At 47.4% G+C, this 25,492-nt stretch overlaps 1 protein-coding gene across 1 annotated transcript in view; it reads left to right on the forward strand.

Annotated features, from left to right (window-relative positions):
* The first annotated feature begins 2,636 nt into the window (after window positions 1-2,636).
* Window positions 2,637-25,492, forward strand: part of plcg1 (phospholipase C, gamma 1) — a 206,915-nt gene continuing 184,059 nt past the window's right edge. Inside the window, exon 1 of the mRNA XM_072515148.1 lies at window positions 2,637-3,518. Within this exon, the coding sequence (XP_072371249.1) occupies window positions 3,287-3,518 (232 nt within the window). The 5' untranslated portion in view covers window positions 2,637-3,286. The remainder of the gene's footprint in view (window positions 3,519-25,492) is intronic.

Raw genomic sequence — 25,492 nt, forward strand, 5'->3', positions numbered from 1 at the left:
GGAAGTGGGAGGGGGAGGGGGGGGTGTAGTTGGAGATGTGGACGTGGGAGGAAGCTCTGTGGAGGATGAATGCGTCCCCGTCATGTACGAAGCTCAGTCTTGTTCAGTTTAAAGTAGTCTGCAGAGCGCATATGATGGTGGCCAGAGTAGGTTCTTTGAGGGAGTAGAGGACAGGTGTGGGCGGTGCGTGGGTAGGCCTGCGAACCATGTCCACATGTTTAGGGTGCGTCCAAAACTGAAGGGGTTCTGGCAGGGATTTGCGGACATAATGTCCGAGGTGTTGGGGAGTAAAGGTGGCCCCGAGGTAGCAATATTTGGGGTGTCAGAAGTCGCAGGAGTCATGGGGCGAGAGAGGCCGATGTCTTGGCCTTTGCCTCTGATAGCACGGAGACAGATTTTGCTGGAGTGGAGGGACTCGGAGCTGCTGAAAGCGGGGGGTTTGGGTGAGTGACCTGGTGGAATTCCTGAGGTTGCAAAAGATTAAGTTTGTCTTGAGGGGTTGATGTGTTCACTCGGAGGTGGAATCTGTTCATTGACTTTAAGGAGGATTAAGGTGTTAGCAGAAGGGAAAGGGGAGGGAGGGGGATAAAAATGGGGGAGGCAGGATGGGAGGAGGGGAAGGGTGGGGGTGGGGGGGGGGTTGCTGGTTCTTTATTATGTTGTACAGTTTTGCTTCTGTTATTTGTTTTGTTTGTTGTTTATATAAACGCCTGAATAAAATTATTTTTTTAAACTCAAGAACCTACCTACCTCTGTCTTAAATACTTTGTATTCATTCACAAGTACATCAGGGAGAACTACAGCTTTTAAAAAATGAAATACAGTCACATCTAACTAGCAGCGTATCCTTCTATGTATGTCTCCCTTGTGGTCATCTAGTTCTCCTTTTATATGGATCTATACTATTGGCCAGCACTATTCCTTGTGGTAGTGGGTTACCCAGATTCTAACTACTCTCCCGGCTTGGGTCACTGTCTGTGTGGAGTCTGCACGTTCTCCAATTGTCTCCGTAGGTTTCCTCCGGGTGCTCCGGTTTCCTCCCACATGTCCTGAAAGATGTGCTGTTAGGTGAATTGGACATTCTGAATTCTCCCTCTGTGTACCCGAACAGGCGCCGGAATGTGGCGACTAAGGGATTTTCACAGTAACTACATTGCAGTAGGCCTAAGCCTACTTAGGTCTGAGATCTTGTTCTAAAGTCTCTGGAGTAGGACTGAAACCCGTAACCTCCTGACGCTACCAGCAAGAATGCTATTCGCTGAGCCACGCTTCACACTGCCGCTGCTGAATTGCCCATTCCTCCGCTCCACAGCAGTGATTTGGGCGAATGAATTCACTCCGTTACTGCTGCTTCTGAACTGCTAGACTGTTTCAGTCATCTATCTCTTTTCTGTGCCAAGTCACTCTCGACTTTTATCAACCCAGCCACTTCTTTGATCTTCCTCAACCACTTATGTTTCTTGTGTCTCTGTGTGCATGGGCTACGACATGTGTTAACTGCTTGCACCCTTGAAACTTGCTTTCAGTCATCATGGAATCTTCTGTATTGGGGTGTCAAAACCAAGTTCATAGAATCCCTACAGTACAGAAGGAGGTCATTTGGCCCATTCGAATCTGCACTGGCCCTCTGAAAGAGTACCAGACCAAGGCCCGCTCCCCCACCCCATCCCCTTAGCTCCGCCTAACCTGCACCTCTTTGGACTTGATGGGCAGGATTCTCTGATCCGAGTTCAACCCACCACTGCTGTCGGCGACAGCAGAGAATCTGGCGCACGACCAAAACTCCATTCGCTGCAGCGGGACGGGAGAATCCCACTGGCGCGCACGGACGGAAGAATCCCGCCGGCACACATGGACGGGAGAATCCGAATCCCGCCGGCGCGCACGGACGGGAGAATCAGGCCGGCGCGCACGGCCGGGAGAATCCCGCCAAGACATCACTAAAAACAGAAAATGTTGGGAAAACTTCAGGTCTGGCAGCATTCAGTGAGAGGAAACGAGGATTGAACGTTTCGAGTCCATGTGACTCCTCGTTGTTATCTCGATACATCAGTGCTGATTCTCTGCACCCTCCCCCCCCCCCCCCGTCTGCAGTTGGCATCTCCCGCCCTATATTTTCATTGGGAAAAAAATATGCATTTCCAACCCTCCGGAATCTTATTGGATTTGTTTAAGGGATGTATGTCGTAGCCTTCCGTCTCTCCTAGCCACAAGGAGCCTTTTGTGTAAAAGGTGCATCGCCAACTCCATTGCAATGCTGCTGGAGAACTTCTGAAATGCAAGGCTGGATGTTCCCTGTTGCATTCATCGCCCCCCCCCCAGCCACGCCGCTGCTTTCTGCCTGTGCCACTCGATAAAGGGGGAGGGTGGTGGGGGAGGTGTTTTGTGTGTGTGTGTGGAGCTTGCTTTGAAACCCTGGGCCAGTGATGTAGAGCTCGCACCGAGAAGACAGCGAGATCTTATAAGTGCGGGCATTGGTTGTTTGGACGGGGGGGGGGGGGGGGGGGTGAAAAAGTATCGCATTTAACCAGATGGATTTGTAAATGTAGCAGCAATGGGAGAACAGTGAGAAACTCCAAACCTGGGGAGTGGAGAGAAAGGAGGGGGGGGGGGGGGGGGGAGAGAAAAGGGGGGGTGGGGAGGTGATTTGAAAAGATTTTGGCCACATTGGAGAGAATTCAGTCTGGTTTGGTGACTGGGGAGCGGAGGGTATGTGAAATCTGCTGCCAAGCAGACTTCCGGAGCATCGCCTTTTTAAAATATAATCTAAACCTCTGCCAGAGAGAGTGTTGCACAGAGACACAGATTTGTGTGTCTTTTTTTTAAAAAAAAATCGATAACTGCAGCGGAAGAAGCGAAACAGATCGAGGAAGGTGGAAAAGGCAGAGAGAGGGGGGTTTAAAGGGCAGGTTCTCTCTCACTCTGTGCACTCAGAGGGGGGAGAGTTTACAGTGCAGTTTGCGGTGTCATCTTCCCAGTCCCTCAATCGCGTGGAGCGGGGACAATAGGGTGGAGGAGGAAAGAGCTACTCGTCCAAGAAACTGACCCTGAAATCGCACTGCCCCTGAAATCGCGCTGCCCTCCCTCCCCCTCTCCCTCCCTCCCTCTTTCAAAGCCTTTTGATTTATGTGTGTGTTTGTTTAATTTTCTCTCCTTCCCCCACTTTCTTCCCCCCCCCCCCACCCCATCTCAAAATTCTCTTAGCATTGTTTCCCCTGATCTTTAAACACACACACACACACACCCCACAGAGACACAAAGCAGCAAGCAGAGGGAGAGGGGGAAGATGGCTGTGGTTGCTGGAGGAGGGGGATTCCACAATGGCTTGCTGCAGCAGGATCAGGGGGCACCCAGCGAGCCCCAGATCGCCGAGCTATGCAGGAGTTTGGAGGTGGGCACCGTCATGACTCTGTACTACTCCAAGAAGTCGCAGCGACCCGAGAGGAGGACCCTGCAGGTCAAGTTGGAGACCCGGCAGATCATCTGGAGCCGGGGAGCGGAGAAACTGGAGGGAGAAAGTGAGTTGACAAGTTTTGTCCCTTTTATTCAGTAACTGGGAGGTGGGGGGAACAAAGTTAAATGACCATGTCAAAACTTTGCCGCCTCCATGAAATATTTTTTTGTTGTCTTTTAAACTCTCTAATTTAAAAGGGCAAAGCCCACTGGTGAATGGGTATTGGAGTGTGTGTGGGAGGGGGGGGGGGGGGGGGCAGTAATGATGTGGCTCTAATAAAAATCTGAAAATGTTTGGCAGGTCTGGCAGCATCTGTGGAGAGAGAAGCCAGAGTTAATGTTTCGAGTCCAATATGACTTGAGAGTTCTGTTGAAATAATTATTTTGCACTCTCGACGCTGAGATTTTGCTACCTTGTGTTCAGTCACTTGGTGGGGCCCACCTGCAGCTCTGGGAGATGGCCCTTGCCATTTCTATACCCCCCTCCCCTACCCATTACGTTAATTGGGGTCATAGTTAGCAGGCAGCTTCTTCACACATTTTACTTCCATTTCGTGAGCCCCCCAGTGGGCTCCCTGGAGTTCCAAGGCTGTTAGCACAGCGCAGATCTCCTCAGTTACGGGCAGCACAGTGGTTAGCCAAGGTCCCAGGTTCGATCCCGGTGCTGGGTCGCTGTCCGTGTGGAGTTTGCACATTCTCCCCGTGTTTGCGTGGGTTTCGCCCCCACAACCCAAAAGATGTGCAGGGTAGGTGGATTGGCCACGCCAATTATTACCCCTTAATTGAAGAATGGAATTGGGTACTCTTTAAAAAAAAAAAAAAGATCTCCTCAGTTACCTGATGGGTTCGCAGGAGTTGGCATAAAGTTAGGTGTATCCCCCGTCCCCCCTTAAATATAGAAGGTGATCTATTTGAGGTGTTTATAGAGTGCTAACTCGGTGCAGTCGATGGAAGTGGAATTGTTTCCTGTGCTGGAGGAATCCAGATCAAATTGGGCACAATCTTAAAATTAGAGCTAGGCGACTGAGGAGTGAAGTTGAGAAATATTTTCTCCCCTGCCCCCCCACACACACACAAAGAATGATAGAATTATGGAGTGCTTCCTCTAAATGGCCGTGCATATAGGGTCAATAAAATGTTGTAACTGGGATCGATCAGTTCTTAGTATGAAACAAAGGTGCGTAAGGGGATTTGTTATCGACCTAATTGAATGGTGGAACAAACTAGAGGGGCTGAATGGCTGTTGCCACATACAACATATTGTTGCTCATTGTATAGAATGGAATGGATGAAACCGCCAACTCTCATTTACAACTTATACACAGAACTCTAAAACCGTAGATCAAATTAATTCCAGGTTAGCCCACAGATCAAATTACTTCCAGGTTAGTCTGTTGTAAAGGATTCCTGTCCCAAGCATTAACTTAAATGTCAGTTCTGATAAAGCGTTGCACACTCTCAATGTTAACCTAGCTTTCCTTTTTCCACGTAATCTCTGACTTGCTATGTGTTTTGAGGACTTTCTGTTAATTATTTCTGTTTTGCAGTGAGTGTTTTATTTGCGTGCTACGTTTTGTGTGCTCCTAAAATACTGAACTCCGATTTAATTATTCCGATGTCCACTGGTGCCTCACTGTGCTGAGGACACGGGTTCGATCCCGGCCACCGTCATTGTCCGTGTGGAGTTTGCACGTTCTCCCGTGTCCGCGTGGGTCTCACCCCCACAACCCAAAGATGTGCAGGGTAGGTGGATTGTCCACGCTAAATTAATGATAATCTTTTATTATTGTCACATGTAGGCTTACATTAACACTGCAATGAAGTTACTGTGAAAATCCCCTCGTCGCCACACTCTGGCGCCCGTTCGGGTACACTGAGGGAGAAATTGAGGGGGGGGGGAAACAATCAGGCACTTTAAATTTAAAAAAAAATAGTAATTACTCCGATGTCAACGTTGCTCAACACAGCACACCTTTTAAAACTTTAAGCATCTTTTTGCTGGACGCAGGGCTTTCAACTATTCTGATTGAATTGCCTAAGTTCTGCTCATTGGTCAGGGAGTAAATTCATAGTTTGTTACTAAGCCAGATAGGTCTGAGACCAGCCGTTATTGAGCACTGACGGTTGTGATGAAACAAAGGAGAGAATGGGAGAATCTGGCCAGTTACCCGCATCTTGAGATGCACTGGTAGAACATGGGCACATTAGGTATATCAGTTGACCTCATGAGAGAGGCTCTGCTGTGAAAGACAACTTGTCTCTCATATAGTCATAAAGAGTTTTTACAGCACACACCGAGGTGCTTCGGACCATCATGTCCATTTTCCAATTCAGGGGCAATTTAACGTGGCCAATCCACCTACCCTGCACATCTTTGGGTTGTGGGGGTGAAACCCACGCAAACACAGGGAGAATGTGCAACCTCCACATCCCGGACAGTGACCCAGAGCCGGGATCGAACCTGGGACCTCGGCGCCGTGAGGCAGCAGTGCTAACCCACTGTGCTGCCCTATCTAAATACTTCTTAAATATTGTGAGAGTTTCTGCCTCTATCACCCTTTTCAGGCTTTGAGTTCCAAATCCCTACCACCCTCTGGGTGAAAAGGTTTCCCCTCGCATCTCCTATAAATCTCCTGCCCACTACTTTAAATCTATGCCCCTTGGTTATTGGGCTCTTACCTTCTTGCCCAGTCTCCCATGCGAAAACTTTCCTGAAGTCCATGTAGACTACATCAACTGCACTACCCTCATCTACACACCTAGAGACCCACAGACATAGGGAGAATGTTCCTAATTTCCTCTGCGAAGAGGGAAAGTTCCCTCCTATCTATCCCCCTCATAATTATATACACCTCAATCAGGCCCCCATAGCCTTCTTCTCTGCTCCAAGGAAAACAACCCTCAGCCTATCCAGTCTGTCTTGATAGTGGGAATGCTACACCCCAGGCAACATCCTGCTGAATCTCCTCTGCACCCTCTCCAGTGCAATCGCTCCCATGGGCTCTTCCCTTCTTGCCCAGTCTCCCATGCGAGACCTTGTCAAAAACCTTCCTGAAGTCCATGTAGACTACATCAACTGCACTACCCTCATCTACACACCTAGAGACCCACACAGACATAGGGAGAATGTTCCTAATTTCTTCTTTTGAGTAACCCACTGCATTTTCTGTATTCCTCCAGGGATCCTGCTGTTTTGAGCCCTCGGTACCAGCCATAAGTCTCCCTTATTATTTTCCTTATCCAATCCTGGATATCCTGACAACCAGGGTTTTCTGGGATTTGTTGCTCCCACACTTCACTTTTACGGGAACATGTTGGCCCTGTGCTCTCTCTCTCTCTTTCCTTTGTGAATGAAACCCACTGCTCTGATGTAGATTTTCCTACAAGTAGCTGCTCCCTGTTGAATTTTGCCAGATCCTGTCTTATCCTGTTAAAATTGGCCTTCCCCCAATTTAGAAACTTTATTTCCGGTCCATCTTTGTCCTTCTCCATAACCACCTTAAATCCTACTGAGTTCTGGTCACTGTAACCAAAATGCTCGCCCGCTGAAACTTCTACCACTTGCCCGGCTTCATTCCCTAAAGCTAGGTCCAGCACCGTCGGCCCTCTCTTTGCATTCTCTGGGCAGGTTCAAACAAGGCTAATGGCCACTTGATGAGGGCTACATGTCGCACTGTATGATTCAACAAGTGGCTAGTTATAGGGAAGGAAGAACTTTGAAACAGAGGGAGGAGATAAACAAACACTATTTCTGCCCAGGGGAATGGAAGTTTTAAAATTGTGATAACCATGTGCCCGGTCTTGAGCTCAGCATGTCCAGGTCTTAGTGTGTTGTGGGCCGTCATGAACAGCTCACGACGTTCCACTATCATGGAGACTGCCTATTTCCACCTTTTGTAACTCCAAGTCACGTTCACTCATCAGCCCTGTGCTCGCTGATCTACACTGACACTCAGTTAAGCAATACCTTGATTTTAAAATTCTCATCCTTGTTTTCGAATCCCTCCATGGCCAACCCATCCCTACATTTGTAATCTCCAGCCCTCCAACCCCTCCACGATATCCGCACTTGTCCAATTCTGGCCTCTTGAGCATCCCTGGTTAAATCATTCTACTTTTTGGCAGCCGTGCCTTCAGCAGCCGAGGGTCTATGCTCTGCAATTCTCTCCCCAAACCCCTCTGTCCCTCTTTCTTCCTTGGCCAAGCCTTTGGTCATCTGCCCTGAAGACTCCTCAGATGGCGCCTAACCAAATTGTTTGACTCTCCCTTGAAGTGCCTGGGGGCGGGGGGAATAGAATTTAGCTTTCAGATGACCTGTGGAATAAAATTAGCAATATTCCTTTGTCAATCTGTAGCTGCTGAAAGACATTGTGACCCAAAAACCATTGTCCGCAAAGTAGTTGGATTTATCAGCAAGTGATTTCTGCCCTGTCGGGGAGCCTGTCGTTTGAAGTGCTGACCTCAACTAATATTGATGCCCACATCTGAGACATGGGGATGATAATCGCTTTTTGGTAAACCCGAGGCAAACTATATTATTGGAGACATGGCTGTGAGCGAGTGTTCCAAACACTTATCACATCTGCTCGGTTTTCTTTTGTCCTGTGACTCTGAGAGTGACCATGAGGTAAAATAAATGGGTGGTTTGAGGGTGACAAGGTTGTAGTTGTAATGCCTACAAATCTGGAAGATGGATTTAATAAGTTTAATCCCAGCCTCACAAAAGCTTGGCAGACTACAGCACAGTGCAAGCTGTTGTGGGGAAAACCTCGGGGCATTGGTTTATTAATGTGTTTTTAGCTTTCCCATGCGATATGACTTTCACCTCGATTTTGGTTTTGACCTTTTTATTGAACAATCCGTATGGACGAGCTTTATCCTCTTGCATTGCAGCAGTATTTTGCAATGGTCACCGTTAGGATGACGTTACCTTGCAACTAGTTCAGTCAGACATTGACATTTGCGGAACATTGTGCACGAGAGCGAAGAAAAGGTGAAGAATCATACGTAGAAAATAGAAGCAGGAGGAGGCCATTCGGCCCTTCGAGCCCGCTCCGCCATTCATTATGATTGCTGATCATAGAGTTCAATACCCTGGGGGTGTCACGGCGGTGCAGTGGTTAGCACTGCTGCCTCACGGCGTCGAGGACACGGGTTCGATCCCGGGGTCGGGTCACTGTCACTGCCCCCCCCCCCTGCCTCTGCTGACAGGTTAGCTTTCCCCGAAGAAGGTGCTAAATGGCTGCTGCCTCCGGGCGAACCCTGACGTTGACCCCCTCAGGGCGAACTTAATTTTCTCAAGTTTGAGAAACCCAGCCATGTCGCTAACCCAAACCTCTGATTTCGGGGGCTTCGAGTCCCTCCACGCTCACCATATCCGTCTGCGGGCTACCAAGGAGGCAAAGGCCAAAACTTCAGCCTCCCTCGCCCCCTGGACTCCCGGATCTTCCGACATTCCAAAGATCGCCACCTCTGGACTCGGCACCACCCTTGTTTTAAGTACCGTGGACATGACATCGGCAAATCTCTGCCAGTAACTCTAAGCTTCGGGCATTCCCAAAACACATAGAGCTAAATTGCCCCTTAATTGGAGATTTAAAAAAAATAAAGTTCTATACCCTAATCCCCATATCCCTTGATCCCTTTAGCCCCAAGTACTGTATCTAAATCAACCTGCATCCTAAACACTTGGAACTTATTTCTGGTGCTGTATTGTGACTCTTACACAGGATATATTTCAGCTATAGGTTGGAATGTGCGAGTGATTTATCTTTTTCTTGGAACATTTTGTTGGAGGAGCTGATGAAAAGGCACCATTTTGCGGGTAATATTTGTGAGTCGGAGGCAATTTGCTGTTGTATAACTTTCATCTTGGCTGGATGCTGAGATGAATCAAAACTGCTTTCAGGTTGGCCTCCACATCTGGCATGATGAATATCAATGACCTCACTGCCTTTATTATTAAGTGTAGGAGTATTATAACAGCCTTGACAGAAGCCTCCTTTTATACATATCCCATGCAACTCGTGTAATGTGCTGTGCAAATCCTCGACCCCACAAACCCTGTGGTTTTAAAGAAAGTCTCTAAATTGAAACCCTTTTTACCGACGCTGTTAAAATCAGTGTTAATGATCTTTTGGTCCCTTTTTGTATTTTTGAAAACTCATTTTGGGCAGCTCCTCCGGATGGCCCGAGTGGATTTGAAACCGTGAGTAGCAGAAGGCAAAACCCCAGGTTTGGACCCTGGCCTCTGTTGAGTTAGGTGAACGCAGTCAAGTGGCCTCTGCTTCTCTGCGCAGGTCGGGGGATGGGGAATTTCTCCCCCTCTTGCTACTTTGAGACCCCCGTGCAGCGTTTGCATGTCTGGGTGTACAGTGAAGACAGGATCAGGCTCTGTGGCAGCGACCTCTTTGTCATCGAATATCCAGGCTCGGCGGGAATAAGAATCGTGGGAAAATGCTACCCCGTGAGATGGAGGCCAAAAAAGGAAGTTTACGGTTTGTTAGTGAACAAAGTTAAAGCCCTTGGCATCTAAGGGAGAGTGGTAAATTGAATCCAAAGTTGCCTTAATGGTAGAAAGGACAGGGTAATGGTTGACGGATGAAGAAGATTGAGGAGGAACAGTGAGGAGGAAAGCTGTAGCATACAAGGCTATGGACCAAGTGCTGGGAAATGGGATTAGAATCGATAGGTGCTTGATGGCTGGCGCAGACCTGATGGGCCAAAGAGCCTCTTTTTATGCTGTAAGGAACTGCAGGAAGATGGAGATGGTCTGGTTGGAAGGAAAAGTGGCATTTATTCCGGAGAAGTGTGAGGCAAGGCAGTGCCCAGAAAATGGGAGGCTGCTGACTAGTGTGGAGTAATAGAAGGGAGACCTTGGACGTCCTTAAAGGCAGCAGGACAGGATGTTAAGAAGGATATAGCATGCTTCCCTTTATTAGACAAGGCATTGAACATGAGCGCAGGATGGGGTATGCTCAAACATAGGACTGGAAACTTTTAGCAATGAAGAAAGAGGGGGGGGCTGAAAGATGACGGAGTACAAAATTATGAAGGACCTAGATGGAGTAAATGGGGACGACTTATTTATCTTGGCAGACGGTTCAAAAACCAGGGGTCATAGCTTTAAAGTGATTGGATGAAGAATTAAAGGGGGAGGGTGGCACGGTGGCGCAGTGGTTAGCACTGCTGCCTATGGCGCTGAGACCGGGTTCAATCCCGGCCCAGGGTCACTGTCTGTGTGGAGTTTGCACATTCTCCCAGTGGCTGCGTGGGTCTCACCCCCACAACCCAAAGATGTGCAGGTTAGGTGGATTGGCCGCGTTAAATTGCCCCTTAATTGGAAAAAATAATTGGGCAATCTAAATTTATTTTGAAAAAAATAGTCCAACCACATTGCTGTAGGTCTGGAATCACATGTAGGCCAGACCAGGTAAGGATGACCGATTTCCTTCTCAAAAGGATATTAGTGAACCAGATGGTTTTTTTTCTGACAATCGACATGGTCACCTCTTAGACTTTTAATTCCAGATTTTTCTTTGAATTGAATTCAGATTTTACCATCCGTCACTGGCGGGATTCGAACACTGGTTCCCGGAGCATGACTCTGGGTCCCTGGGTTGCTAGTCGAGGAACAATGCCAGTAGGCCACTGCCTCCCCCAAAATTGGTGGCGTTGAGAGGCGTTTGAACACCTGGAGCCCAAATAGGTCAGCAAACACTGGGGTGGTGGGTGAATGGGCGGAGTAAAAGGTGCAGGCAGCAGACTTTTTGGTGTGCTGAATGGAGAGTGAACAATGGGAGGGGTCAGTCAGGAGAACATTGGAATAGTGGAGTGTGGAGTTGACGAAGATTTCACTAAAGCAAGCGGCGGGGGAAATATGTGTATTTTGTTTGAAATTATATCTCTGGCCTTGAAGGAGTTCTGAGCCCGTCTTGTCAGAGAACTGATTTATAATCAGTGGAGCTACCGACATTTATCTCAGTAGATGGTTCAGCATCTGCTCAGTATATTAATTAATTTTATTTCTAAGCAGCTTGGTAACCTCTCCAAGCCTCTACTTCCAATTATACCATCTATTTAAGCAAGAATATTAAATGAGGAAAATCAAAAGCAAGGAATTTTCAATGCTTAATGAGAATGTGTTTAACTGACTATTAAGGGGGCCTGATGCTGATCCTGCTCCTGATTGGTTGGCCAAGGGCGTGACATTGACTGTCCCAGGCTGCACATTGCTTGACTGCTTCATTACGGAGTGTGGAAAGTATTGAGGGAAAAGAAGGCATTATGAATCATTTTCAGTTTCATTCCTTGTTTAATGTTCTCTCCCAGTGTGCATGTCATCTTCCTGTCTCTGTTTCCCATATTTAGCATTTATCTCGGTTCGTTCTGGGAATGTGGGAGTCCCCGGCCAGACCATTCTTGTCCTTAGTTGCCCTGAGATGGTGATTGTGGATCTTTTGTTTCAAATTCATTCTTGTGGTGTGGACATCATTTGTAAGATGACCACTTAGGGGCTGGTTTAGCGCAGTGGGCTAAACAGCTGGCTTGTAATGCAGAACAAGGCCAGCAGCGCGGGTTCAATTCCCGTACCGGCCTCCCCGAACAGGCGCCGGAACGTGGCAACTCGGGGCTTTTCACAGTAACTCCATTGAAGCCTACTTGTGACAATGAGTAATTATTATTATTACTTATTGCCCGTCCCGAGTTCCCTGAGAAGTTGGTGGTATGCACGGTAGCATAGTGGTTAGCACTGTTGCTTCACAGCTCCAGGGTCCCATGTTCGATTCCCGGCTTGGGAGTCTGTGTGGAGCCTGCACGTTCTCCCCGTGACCGCGTGGATATCCTCCGGTGGCGATACTGGGTTGTGGGGTGGAGGTGTGGGCTTGGGTGTGTTGGTCTTTCCGGTGCAGACTCAATGGTCCAAACGGCCTCCTTTCTGCACTGTAAATTCTATGTCTCATGTAAGCCTACTTGTGACAATAACCAAGATTAGTATTATTACTATTATTATTACAACGGAGCTGCTCGTTACGTCACTTCAGAGGGCAGTTAACGATCAGCCACGTCGTCATGGGCTAAACCGGGTAAAGGTGGCAGTTGTCCTCTCGGAAGGACTTTGGGTTTTTACAACAATCCAACTGCTCCAAAGCAACATTTAGAACTGGTTGTCACTGCATTTATTAAACTCACCACTGACTTCCTGAGATATTTTTCTCATTCCTATTTTTCCTTTTCTCTCCTGTCTCTTTCCTCCCTCTTCATGCTTTCCCCACTTGGTTTTTTTTTTAGGTTGTGGTTTCATAGAATTTACAGTGCAGAAGGAGGCCATTCAGCCCATCGAGTCTGCACTGGCTCTTGGAAAGAGCACCCTACCCAAGGGCAACACCTCCACCCTATCCCCATAACCCAGCAACCCCACCCAACACTAAGTGCAATTTAGCATGGCCAATCCACCTAACCTGCACATCTTTGGACTGTGGGAGGAAACCGGAGCACCCGGAGGAAACCCACGCACACACGGGTTGGATGTGCAGACTCCGCACAGACAGTGACCCAAGCCGGAATTGAACCTGGGACCCTGGAGCTGTGAAGCAATTGTGCTATCCACAATGCTACCGTGCTGCCCCATGATGTTGAGCAAGTGGTATGCATGATATTGGGCAAGTGGTGTTGGGCTATTTGCAATTTGCTTTTGGATTCAGCTTTGATTCCCCCTAATGTCCACAAATTTTGGGTAGGAGGTTACTGGATAGCAATTGGGTGCAGTAACCTTTACACTGGGTATTTCTACAACCGTTTATATGCTAACCTGGTTAGTGCTCAGTTGACAGGAATCCTGGTTTTACCATGCTTATGAGGGATAAGACAATAAAGCTAGTGGCTAAAATAAAGTAACTTCTGCACAGTCCCATCCATGTGCCTTAGTGTTAACCTCGGAGAAGTCCCTTCACTGTGCCATTGAGAGTCCAGTTCCTGCATTAAACATCCTTAAGGCCCCTGTGCAGAGCTGGCTTTTTCACTGTGTCAGGACTGCTGCAGCCTCTTATATGTAGAGTCATTGGAACCAGCTGAGTGAAGCTGTAATCGTACCATTGGAATGTCGTGGAAGTCACCTCCGACGGCACACTCTGCCCTGTGGCCACACTGACTCAATTTCAGCATTTGGAATCAATGAGTTTTAACAAACAGCGAAACCTGTTACCCGGGTGACTTCATGCCAGTTGTGCTCAGATCCACAAGTTCCTTCCTTTTTTAAACCCTTGGTGATCCTTTGCCGGCAAGGTGTGCTGGCACTGCAATGGCCAGTCAGTCAGCTAATCGGTTGGCCCAGAGCTTCCTTGCTTTGCTGGTGCACCAGCGCTGCTGGATCCACAATGGCCCAAGGGGCAGCCGCAAGGTTCCACGCTGTAGAGGCGAATGCCGAAGTGGCCGTGCGCTCCCTCCTGGCAATGTAATTGGCGACCTTCGCCCCACTGCTGCCAGGAGAGTTGCTACCTCCTAAATCCACTGCCCGATCTACTTTATGGTGAGTGCGTTTGCCCTTTTGAGTTCGTGGGGAAGAGTTCTAGCAAAAGAGTCTCTACAACTATTGACTAGTTGTGTGAGGTTGTTGCTGTTGATGATACTTATTTGCAAGCGGTGAGTATAGGGGAGATGGGGAAGGAAAAGCATCCCCAGTGTCCACTTTATTATAAAATAAAATATTCTGTGATGCACTGTGCTCTGGCAAGATTTCACCTGCAGTTTCATTTTCTGAGTCAAGTGTACACCGCTTAATATAGCACGATCTGGCCTGTCCTCATTTGATGGAGTAGTTAGGAGTGTTCACTGGTCCTTGGCTCCTGTGGATGCAGCGAAAGAGAAACACTAGTCTCATTCTGTCCAGTGCTCTCTGCTGGATATGCTGGGCTGTGTAACCATCCACGGTGCAATAGTCTGCCAACATTCATTGAATAGATTCACACACAAGAAGAAAGGGCAGTAAGACCAGTTTCAGAGAGATCCTGGGGGACCATAGACCTGTCTGCCAACCAGATCCTGTGCACGCACCCCGGCAAAAGCAAAACAGGTCATTCTTGCTTTCAGTAATTACACTTGAGCGACTGTTTAGGTTTGTCGAGGAGTAAAAAGAAACTTCCATTTCAAACAATACACTATAAGGGGCATTGAGCACCTGCAGTCTGAAAAAAGACCCTATTGGTCAGGAGTACAGACCCGCTTGTTTCATAAAAATAGAAAAGGGTGAGTCTCGGTCCTGGTGGAAGTGGGTTGTGTGCTTTCTGCACTCCACGCAAAGCTGTTCCTGTTCCAGAAGCTTGATACTGAGCCGAACGTGGCCACAAACCCAGAAAAATAATTTCTCTAGCTGTTTAAGAACATCATAGTTGTGATTGCACAAAGGAGTTGATTGAAAGGCTGAATGTACTGAAGCATGCAGTGAGATGATGTTGATGCCACTCTTTTCAATGCATCCCATCATCGGGAAACAAATGTTTGCCATGCCAACAACACCCACAACCCATGAAATAATTAGTTTTTATATTTAAAAAAAACTCTCTCCACATCCTCGGCTTGGCCATATGAGGTTCTTGGTTCAAATGTGTTTTTCACTATCCGGCTAATATGACCATATCTCTAACTGGTGCGCCCTTTATGAAATATTGTAGTAGATTGATCAACACATCTTGTTGAATATCAAGTGCTTGGTGTCTTAAGGGCAATATTATGTTTATGGACGACATATTTCCCAAAACCGTAATTTCCCTGAATCGTCGTATTTCTTGCAGAGTGAAAGTTATATTCAGAGGCAGGTGGTGCAGATGTCCCACAAGACTGCCTGGCGCCTTTTACTCTGCAATTTACTGCTGTGTTTGCAAGTGGTGGTTGAATGAGATGAGGTGGCAGAATCTGCACACATATAGAAACTGGGAGTGAATCTGAAATGAAATGAAAATCGCTTATTGTCACAAGCAGGCTTCAAATGAAGTTACTGTGAAAAGCCATGAGGTATTGTTGAATGTTAAAAATGAAGTTACCCACATAACAGCCTTAAAACCGTGTCCATTCATGTTTCTAAGGGGAATGGAATGGAGCTGAATGGAGAAGCTGAAGTTGAGGAAGAGTAATGCTGAATGGATATTTTTTCACATTAGCAGGATATGGGTAGTTCAAACTCTCCATTAATGTCTATTCTACAGATAACTTAAAAATAAAAACACAAGGAAATGATAATGGCGTTTACCAGAGAAACCAAATTGAACTGGCAAATTGAGGAAGCAGACAGATCAGTGGATTGGGCAGCTATATTGCAATGCATTCTGAGTACCCAATAATATTTTCCCAATTAAGGGGCAATTTAGCCTAGCCACCGACCCTGCACATCTTTTTGGGTTGTGGGGGTGAGACCCACACAGACATGGGGAGAATGTGCAAGCTCCACACGGACAGTGACCCAGAGCCCGGGATCGAACCCGGGTCCTCAGCGCAGTGAGGCAGCAGTGCTACCCACTGCACCACCGTGCCACCCTTGCAATACATAGAAAAGTAAGGCAAATATTCTGAGGGAAAACACAGAGTGCCCTAATTGTTAAGATTTAGATAAGGTCGATTCCGGCCCCGGGTCCCTGACGTGTGGAGTTTGCACATTCTCCCCATGTCTGCGTGAGTCTCACCCCAACAACCCAAAGGTGTGCAGGGTAGGTGGATTGGCCACGCTAAATTGCCCCTTAATTTGGAAAAAAAAGAATTGGGTACTCTAAAAATGTCAAAAGAAAAAGATTTAGAGACGGTGTAAGTAGCTGGATCTTTAATGGTGGTCCAACCTGGAAAGGTGACGAATGTGATATAAAATAGTTACTTTAGAGATATTAGTTACTGTAATGTAGAGATAGGCCAGTCTCATTCTGGTGAGTTCACAGACAAAGGATTTCAGACCGCATGGCAAAGCAAGGAGGAGGTGTGTCCACCAAAGGAGGAGAAAAAGATGCTGGGTAATAAGGGGGCCAGAGGAAGGGATGAGAAGTGAGCCAGTCAGAATGTATGACCAGGTCAGGAGGGGTATAGGATGACCTATGGGAATTGTGTATGTGAAACTTGATACCATTTGAATTGATTTGCAGAAATCCCTTTGTCTCTTTGTTCATTCGCTTTCCAGGGTGTAGGAGACTGGATGTGTCCTATGCCTCTGTGAAATGAATCAGGCTTGCAAGCCAAATAAAATAACTAATGCTGTACCTGCAAATCCATCTCGACTTTTATTGAGGCCAGACTGACAGGTAAAGAAATTTGTATTTTGTCAAAGGCAACAACAAGCAGATGATGCACTGGGGCATTAAGTATAAAGGTACAGTAAACCAGGTGACCAGAGACTGCTTTCCCCTTTTGTAGGGGAGAGCTGACTGGTGGTGATTTAACCTGAGGATCACCACCCCTCGGAAGAAATGCTACATGAAAAGCCACCCGAAGTAAATGCAACGTTCCCACCAACAGGTGGGGGGAAATCACTTACCTTAGAACACGCAGATTGGAGAAAAAAGATCCACGAAGGCATCAGTCACCACAAACCTCACAGGTTGGAGCATGCGGAGGCCAAGCGTAAACAGTGGAAGGAGAGCACAGAATCCAGAGCGTTCCACCCACCCACCTCACCAAGCACCACCTGCCGAACCTGTGGCAGAGCCTGCAGATCCAGGATTGGACTATTCAGCCACCGCAGAACCCACCTCCCGGGAGAGGCAGCAAGTCATCCTCCACCTTGAGGGACTGCCCAAGGGGTGTCTGTGCTTTTAATTTGCTTTGCTTTGTGGCACCTCTTCTACATTAACAGTGCTTTATAAGTTGGACGCTGTAGTACTAGCCCTCCGTCGTTTCCAGCAGGAACTCGCCAGCTTTGATCCTTTCATAGTGATCAAAGCAATGTTCTGTTGCAGATACATCTTGCAATATGTGTTATGGATAATCCAATGGAGTGTTCTTAATTAACTGTGTACGCTGCAGCACAGATTAATCCATGGCTTTGTGTGTGATGTGTTGGGTGCTCTGGATCCGTGGAACACATACAGGCCACCAACACTTAAAATAGTGCAACACTATTTTATTAAGTCAGAAACTGTTGAACATACTTTAACTATGGGTTAACACGATATTAGATTGAACTAAAGACCTATGCCTTGTCGTAACCAGTCTATGCATTCAGTACATGGTGAAGATCTGTGCTGCAGGCTGTGAGCTCTGTCCTACTAGGAGGCTGCAGCTCGAATGAGCGGGAACTCTCATGCCCCGTCTTTATAGTGCGTGTGCTCTAACTGGTGATTGGCTGCGGTGTTGTGTGTGTTGATTGGTCTTGCTGTGTGTCCATCAGTGTGTGTGTATCTGCACCATGATATACTGGTGTATATTATGATAGTGTGTATTGCAGATGAGTGAAACCTGACCTGGGAATAATATGTTGCAGAATTGGACGTTGTAGCGTTGCCTCATTGTTTATGCATTGTTGATGGTCAATATGTGCAAAAAAACGTTCCATGCCTCCCGCTCACGGAGCAAGTCTACAAGAAGAGGGCTGCTTGCTGGGCGTTGTGCATTCCCACTCCGCTGTAGAGCGGAGTAACTTTCCCTCATTTTGATCGAACAATAGGGATGTGGGAACATGCACTGCCAATGCACCAAGAATAAAATCAAGGTGATCAACAGCATAAGTGAGGAATCTTTGAGCCTGAGAAGTGATGAAAATGTAACTGTGCCCAGCAGAATTGGTTCAGAGATTTAGCAGTGTTTTTATTCCCCTACTTAGACCATGCTGGCACAGTGGTTAGCACTGCTACCTCAATGCGCCAAGGATCCGATTCGATTCCATCCTCGGGTGACTGTGCGGAGTTTGCACTTTCTCCCCGTGTATGCGTGGGTTTTTCCCGGGTGCTCCAGTTTCCTCCCACAGTCCACAATGTGCAGCTTCATATAATAATAATAATCGCTTATTGTCACGAGTAGGCTTCACTGAAGTTACTGTGAAAAGCCCCTAGTCGCCACATTCCGGTGCCTGTTCGGGGAGGCTGGTACGGGAATTGAACGCCGCTGGCCGCCTTCTGTATTACAAGCCCGCTATTTAGCCCACTGTGCTAAACCAGCCCCTTGTTACCCACCCACTGAGTTATTTTGCCACCAGCCAGAAATGAGTAGATCCAAGAAGCAGGTATGGAATTCTTGATGGATGGTGACACCCTTGTTTGTCTTGATTAATAATCTTTTTATTTTATTGTCACAAGTAGGCTTACATTAACACTGAAATGAAGTTACTGTGAGAAGCCCCTAGTCGCCACATTCCGGTGCCTGTTCGGGTACACACAGGGAGAATTCAGAATTCTCAGCTGGTACCGGAATTGAACCCACGCGGCTGGCCTTGTTCTGCATCACACACCAGCTGTCTAGCCCACTGAGCTAAACCAGCCCTGTGCAAGGAATTCGCCAGAATGAAGCAGGCTTAAATTATGAGGATAGGTTTCACAAACTTGGCTTGCATTCCTATGTTTACAAGAGGTGATCAAACTGAGGTGTTTAAAATGGTAAATGGGGTCGATTGGGTGCAATTTAACGGGAGTTTCTCTGCGGTGAATCACCACGCTATTGAACGGGACTTTTTTGGGGCCACGGCAAGGATCCTCCTGCCAAAGCTGTACTTCATTCAAAGGCCTCGTGCGTAATTCAACGGTCTTGTCGCGTCAGAATCAGACGAGACGAGGCCATTCGATCACGCCAATTATGTCCTCCTGCGAGGGAATCCAGAAAAGAGGGCGTTATAATTGGAACCAGGGCACTCTGGAGTGAAATAGAGAAGCACATTTTCTCCCACAAGTAGTAAATGAGGTTGTGGATACTGGTCCAATTGAAATTCTCAAGATTGAGGATGACGTTCATTAAATAAGGTTATTAAAACCCTCTTCCTCGTGTGCCAGGCTTAGCCTGATACAATTTAAGGTGGTTCATAGAGCGCATATGACGGGGGCGAGGCTGAGTAGGTTCTTTGGGGTGGAGGACAGATGTGGGAGGTGCTCAGGAACTCCGGGGAACCATGTCCATATGTTTTGGTCATGCCCGGCACTGGAGGGGTTCTGGAGGGGAGTGGCGGGAACAATATCTAAGGTGGTGAAAGTCCGGGTCAAGCCAAGCTGGGGGCTAGCACTGGTTGGAGTAGTGGACGAGCCGGGAGTGCAGGAGTCGAAAGAGGCCGGTATTCTGGCCTTTGCGTCCCTAGTAGCCCGGCGAAGGATCTTGCTAATGTGGAAGGAGGCGAAGCCCCCCAGCCTGGAGGCCTGGATAAATGATATGGCTGGGTTTATCAAGTTGGAAAGGATAAAGTTTGCCTTGAGAGGGTCTGCGCAGGGGCTCTACAGGCGGTGGCAACCGTTCCTAGATCATCTCGCGGAGCGTTAGATGAAGGTCGGCCAGCAGCAACAGCGACCCAGAGGGGGCGGGGGGGACATCGTTCGTGGGGGGGGGAGGTTCCTGTGGGGGGCATGTGAGCAAGAAAGCACATGAATGATCCGGAAACTGGCATGTATGGGAAGAATCCAATGTACAAAGTTCGGTATTTTATTGACTTGCCATGTTCATGTCTTGCCACGGGAGTTTTTTTTCTTTTTTTGGTTACGGGTGGGGGTGGGGGGCGGGGGGGGGGGGGGGGGGGTGTTTGTAAGGTGTAAAATATTGTTATTGAAAAATTCTTAATATAAATATATATATTTTTTAAAAAGGTTATAAAAGGATATTGATGAAAGGCAGGTGAGTAAATTTGAGGATAGATCATCTGTGATATAATTGAAGGCAGGGTGGGTTTAATGGGCTGAATGGCCTATTTCTGGTCCAGTGTACCTCATTGTCTCTGAGAAAATAAATTACTTTCATAATTTCCGTGGAATCAAATTAATGACAAAAGAGTTTCCCCCATTTCATGTTGCCATGATATGAGCTATTCTGAATTACTATAATGTTCTGTTTTTTACAAACTTGCCTGTAAATCTTTCATTTTTTTCAAGGTCGGGGTGGAGAGGGAGGGGAGAGAGGCTGAACTCGCAAGAGGTCGGCCACATGTACAGCGTTGAAATGAGTTCCAGGTGTTGGATCTCAACATGCTGCCCCTATATTAAAGTAAGCAGTCTTAAAACACCAGGCTAAAGTCCAACAGGTTTGTTTCAAATCGCTAGCTTTCTGAGCGCTGCTCCTTCCTCAGGTGAACCTCATTCACCTGAGGAAGGAGCAGTGCTCCGAAAGCTAGTGATTTGAAACAAACCTGTTGGACTTTAACCTGGTGTTGTAAGACTTCTTACTGTGCTCACCCCAGTCCCACGCCGGCATCTCCACGTCATGCCTATATTAAAGGACACAGTCACCAACCTTTGATTCTGTTGCAGGCAAATAAAACTGCCCACCCTAAGATTCTCTCTCAGTATTGGCCCATAGTCTCCGGCTGATTCTGCGGTCAAAGGCATCTCTGAGAATTCTATTCTTTTAGGAATGTAGGAAGGGGAGTCAGTCAGCCTCGTGGGCTGTTCTGTCATCTTCTGTGACCTAACTCCATATGACAGACTCTCCACTTGCCTGGGTGAGTGCAGCTCCAGTAATACTCCCAAGTAGCTCAATACCATCCAGGACAAAGCGGCCTGCTTTTGATTGACACCCGATCCACCACCTTAAACCCATTCAGTCCTGCCAACCAGCAAAGCACAGTGGCAGCGGTGTGTAACATCAACAGGATGCCCTGGCGCAACTCACCAAGGCTCCATTGACAACACCTTCCAAACCAGCGACCTCTTCCATCCAGAAGGACAAGGGCAGCAGATACATGGGCACAGCACCACCTGCACGTGTCTTCCCCCCCCCCCCCCCCCCCCCCCCCCCCCCCCCCAATTCCTTCGCTGTCACTGGGCCAGAATCCCGGAACACTCTTCCTAGCAGCACAGTGGGCGCACCTACACTTCAGGAACTGCAGTAGTTCAAGAAGGCAGCTCACCACCACCTTCGCGAGAGCAATTAGGGTTGGACAATAAATGCTGGCCTACCCAGCGACACCCACATCCTGTGCCAAAATGTAAAAAAAAACTTCTAATAGTCTTTGCATGAATAAATATTTCCTAATTTTGCTCCTGAACGGTCTAGCTCTAATCTTTTCACACTTCCCCATTCCATATGGGAAACCTGCTCTGGGAAGGGAATTTGGCTGGTGCCTGTTTGCATCAGGTATTCACCCCCTAATGGCTGCCATGAGAACATGGAAGGGCAGACCTTTCTCTGACGGCTCCCAACACCCCCTACCCATGCCATTTATATTGGTATAGTATGGTTGGTGGGATCCCAGGGTCTTTTGGAACTCCTGCCACCAGGACTTCCTGTATTAGCTACTGCAAGTGCAGTTGCCTTGTAGGCCGAAGCGTGGGTTCTATGTTGGTGCTTACAGCAGCCTCAGGCCTTCAGCTCTTTGACCAGACTGATCTGCGGTCCCCTACCCTTGGTTCCTGGCTTGGGTCACTGTCTGTGCGGAGTCTGCACGTTCTCCCCGTGTCTGCGTGGGTTTCCTCCGGGCGCTCTGGTTTCCTCCCACAAGTCCCGAAAGACGTGCTTGTTAGGTGAATTGGACATTCTGAATTCTCCGAGTACCCGAACAGACGCCGGAGTGTGGCAACTAGGGGATTTTCATTGTAGTCAATGTGAGCCTACTTGTGACGATAATAAAGATTGTTATTATTTATTTTAAAAAATGTTTTTTTTAAGTTTAGGCTAATCAATTCATTTTTTCCAACCCACCTACCCTGCACATCTTTGGGTTGTGGGGACAAAACCCACGCAAACACGGAGAGAATGTGCAAACTCCACACGAACAGTGACCCAGAGCCGGGATCGAACCTGGGACCTTGGCGCTGTGAGACAGCAGGGCTAACCCACTGCGCCACCTTGCTGCCCAAGATTGTTATTATTAAGTCATTTCCGACCACAGCACAACAGCATGTCCAAAATTCTTAGGCTTATGCCGTTTAGAAAGTTGTTTGTGCGATAAGGAATGCAGGGGAGTATCTCGGATGATTTGCTGAGAGAAAACACCTATTCAATTTGTTACTGAGCCATGAAATATAGACTCCGGATTGAACCCTGAGCTTTACTCTGTTATCTCAGGCATGGGTTGCAGTTGGGGATGCTAAAATTGGCGTCGACCAAATGGGGAAAGGCCGGCCTTGGTTATCGTCCTCTTTGATTGCCCCCTTGTCGCAAGGGAACTGAGGCGGGATGCAACCGTCAGAACTTGAAGCACTGAAGCAGGCCAGTTGGCCCGTTGTTTCAGAGCCTTGCCAGAGCAATCCTAATGCTCCATATCTTTCTCCGATTGAGATGATCATTCGTCCTCCCCTGAAAAGATGAAACATTCTCCATCTTGCTCGCGGACCATGCTGCCGCTGTGAATGAATGGAGTCATTTCTGTCCGGCCGCGATCCCTCTTCGGTGATTGACTAGCCTGTGGGCACTTTCTGCCCCCGGCCCACAGCATCTGTAGAATTGTACCCTGGCACTTTGTTTTTAAAAAAATTTAGTGTACCCCATTCATTTTGTCCAATTCGGGGGCAATTTCGCGTGATCAATCCACCTACCCTGCACATCTTTGGGTCGTGGGGTGAAACCCACGCAGAAACGGGAGAATGTGCAAACTCCACACGGACAGTGACCCAGAGCTGGGGTCGAACCTGGGACCTCGGTGCCGTGAGGCAGCAGTGCTAACACTGCCACCGTGCTGCCCAATACCCTGGCACTTTGAGGAGAGAAAAGAGTTTTGGGGTCAAAGAAGCCACATAGGACAATGGTTAGGTGACTAAGTCTGCACGGTCTCTTCAGCTGTTAACATACTCTCAGCATTAGGGCAGCGCGGTGGCGCAGGGTAGGTGGATTGGCCACGCTAAAGATTGCCCCTTAATTGTAAAAAATTAATTGGGTACTCTAAATTTAATTTTAATAAACTTACCCTCAGCATTTACAGCGCACAGTGTTGGTTGGCACCAGACAGTACAGTCACCTGTCGGAAGTCCTCTATTTACTTTTAATTAAAACTGATCTGAACCGGTTGTTGTGGTTCAGTGATCTCTTGCAGCAGTATAGTCATTGCCATGACAGTGTGTGCAACAAGATGCTCTGTTACTATGCGTGGAGGTGCACACCGTAGGATGTGCTACTATCTGGGTGTTGCTTTATGCAACAGTTGAAACTAAAGGAAGGATGAGAGTTGATGCACAACACCACAAATCAGAGGCCCCAAAGTCGGCCTCTTTGTTGAGCCAGTGGGGTTACACTTAGATTGGGCCATGAAAGGGGGGAGAAAGAGGAATCAGCGGAGGTTTCCAATCATTGTTGTCTCGTGGCTTGTGCTGGGAGGTGCTTGCATGTATAAGGCTGTGATGCCTGCTGATGATAACTGCCTGTCTCTTGAGGCTCTTCATAACCATTCTCAGCAACACTATGGCCTTTCACTAAGCTGTTTCGTACTTTGTGTTTTATCTGGACTAATCCTTGATAAATATTGCTGAGAAAGGACGCATGCTGTTGAAGCTTTTCAGCTTGCACTCTTCAGGACAGATGCAGGAATGCCAAATTTCAAAGTAAACAACAATTTATTCTGCATGAGAACAGGGAGCTGATGGGTTGATAAGTGAACTCTGATTGTGGTGTTGCTATGGAGAATGCACCAGAAAACTATTGTCCCTCCTCTCTTATTTAATTCAAAAAAAGACATGATGCTTGGACATGTTCCTTTTGCCTGCCAAGGACAGAATATTTTTTAATACGTATGAATATATTTTTTTTGTTTAAAATTTTTTAATTTTATAGTTCCTTTTTTAAATATAAATTTAGAGTACCCAATTTTTTTTTTTTTTTCAAACTAAGGAACAATTTAGTGTGACCAATCCACCTACCCTGCACATCTTGGGGTTGTGGGGATGAGATCCACGCAGACACGGGGAGAACGTGCAAACTCCACACGGACGGTGAACCGGGCCCGGGATCGAACCTGGGTGCTTGGCACAATGAGCCAGCAGTGCTAACCATTGTGTATGAATATTTGTAACATCCAGCAAGTGTAAGTGAGTGACATTGCCGACCCAACTGATGATCTTAAAGAGAGTTCTGTGTGCTAAGGATCACACTAACAGCCAATTTCAGATTATCAGCCAGGCTGGTAAAGTGGTTCACTTTCTCTAGCCCAATCAGAGTCACTTGCCAACCAATCCGTATCTTCTACCCACTTCTCATGCAGGATTAATTATTGCCTTCTTTGAAATGTGGCATTCCTGGGGCTGGTTTAGCACAGGGCTAAATCGCTGGCTTTGAAAGCAGACCAAGGCAGGCCAGCAGCACAGTTCAATTCCCGTACCAGCCTCCCCGAATAGGTGCCGGAATGTGGTGACTAGGGGCTTTTCACAGTAACTTCATATGAAGCCTACTTGTGACAATAAGCGATTTTCATTTCATTTCATTTCCTGTGTCAGTCCTGATGAGTACAATACCAAAATCTTTGACAGCATGTCTCTTTTTTGCAGCATTACAAGTTCAGTAGTATCTTGGTAGTTCAGTGGATGGAAAATCAGTCTCCAATCAGGATTGGATGCTTGGTGGTTAGTTTCCATGCAGGAATTTGTGTTGCGTGACATTTGGGAGCAAGTCATCAACTGAAATTTATTGCAGGGAGATTGCTGCTTTCTGTATGGTGATTGCATGACTGCATATACATAAATGAGGAAGACCCATTCATTCTAACCGATCAGAAGTGAGAGCCTCTTTAAAGCTTCCATCGTCAACAAAGGAGTAAACGATAAAGGTCGGAATTCTCCGATCCAAGTTTGCCCCATCACCGGTGCCAGCGAGATTTGATTTGATTTACTGTCGCATGTATCGAAGTACAGTGAAAAGTATTTTTCTGCAGCCGAGGAACGTACACAGTACGTACACAGTAGACACAAGAATAATCAATAGAGAACATTGACAAATGGTACATCGACAAACAGTG

This window comes from Scyliorhinus torazame, chromosome 8 (genome assembly GCF_047496885.1).
Source record: "Scyliorhinus torazame isolate Kashiwa2021f chromosome 8, sScyTor2.1, whole genome shotgun sequence".
NCBI lineage: Eukaryota > Metazoa > Chordata > Chondrichthyes > Carcharhiniformes > Scyliorhinidae > Scyliorhinus > Scyliorhinus torazame.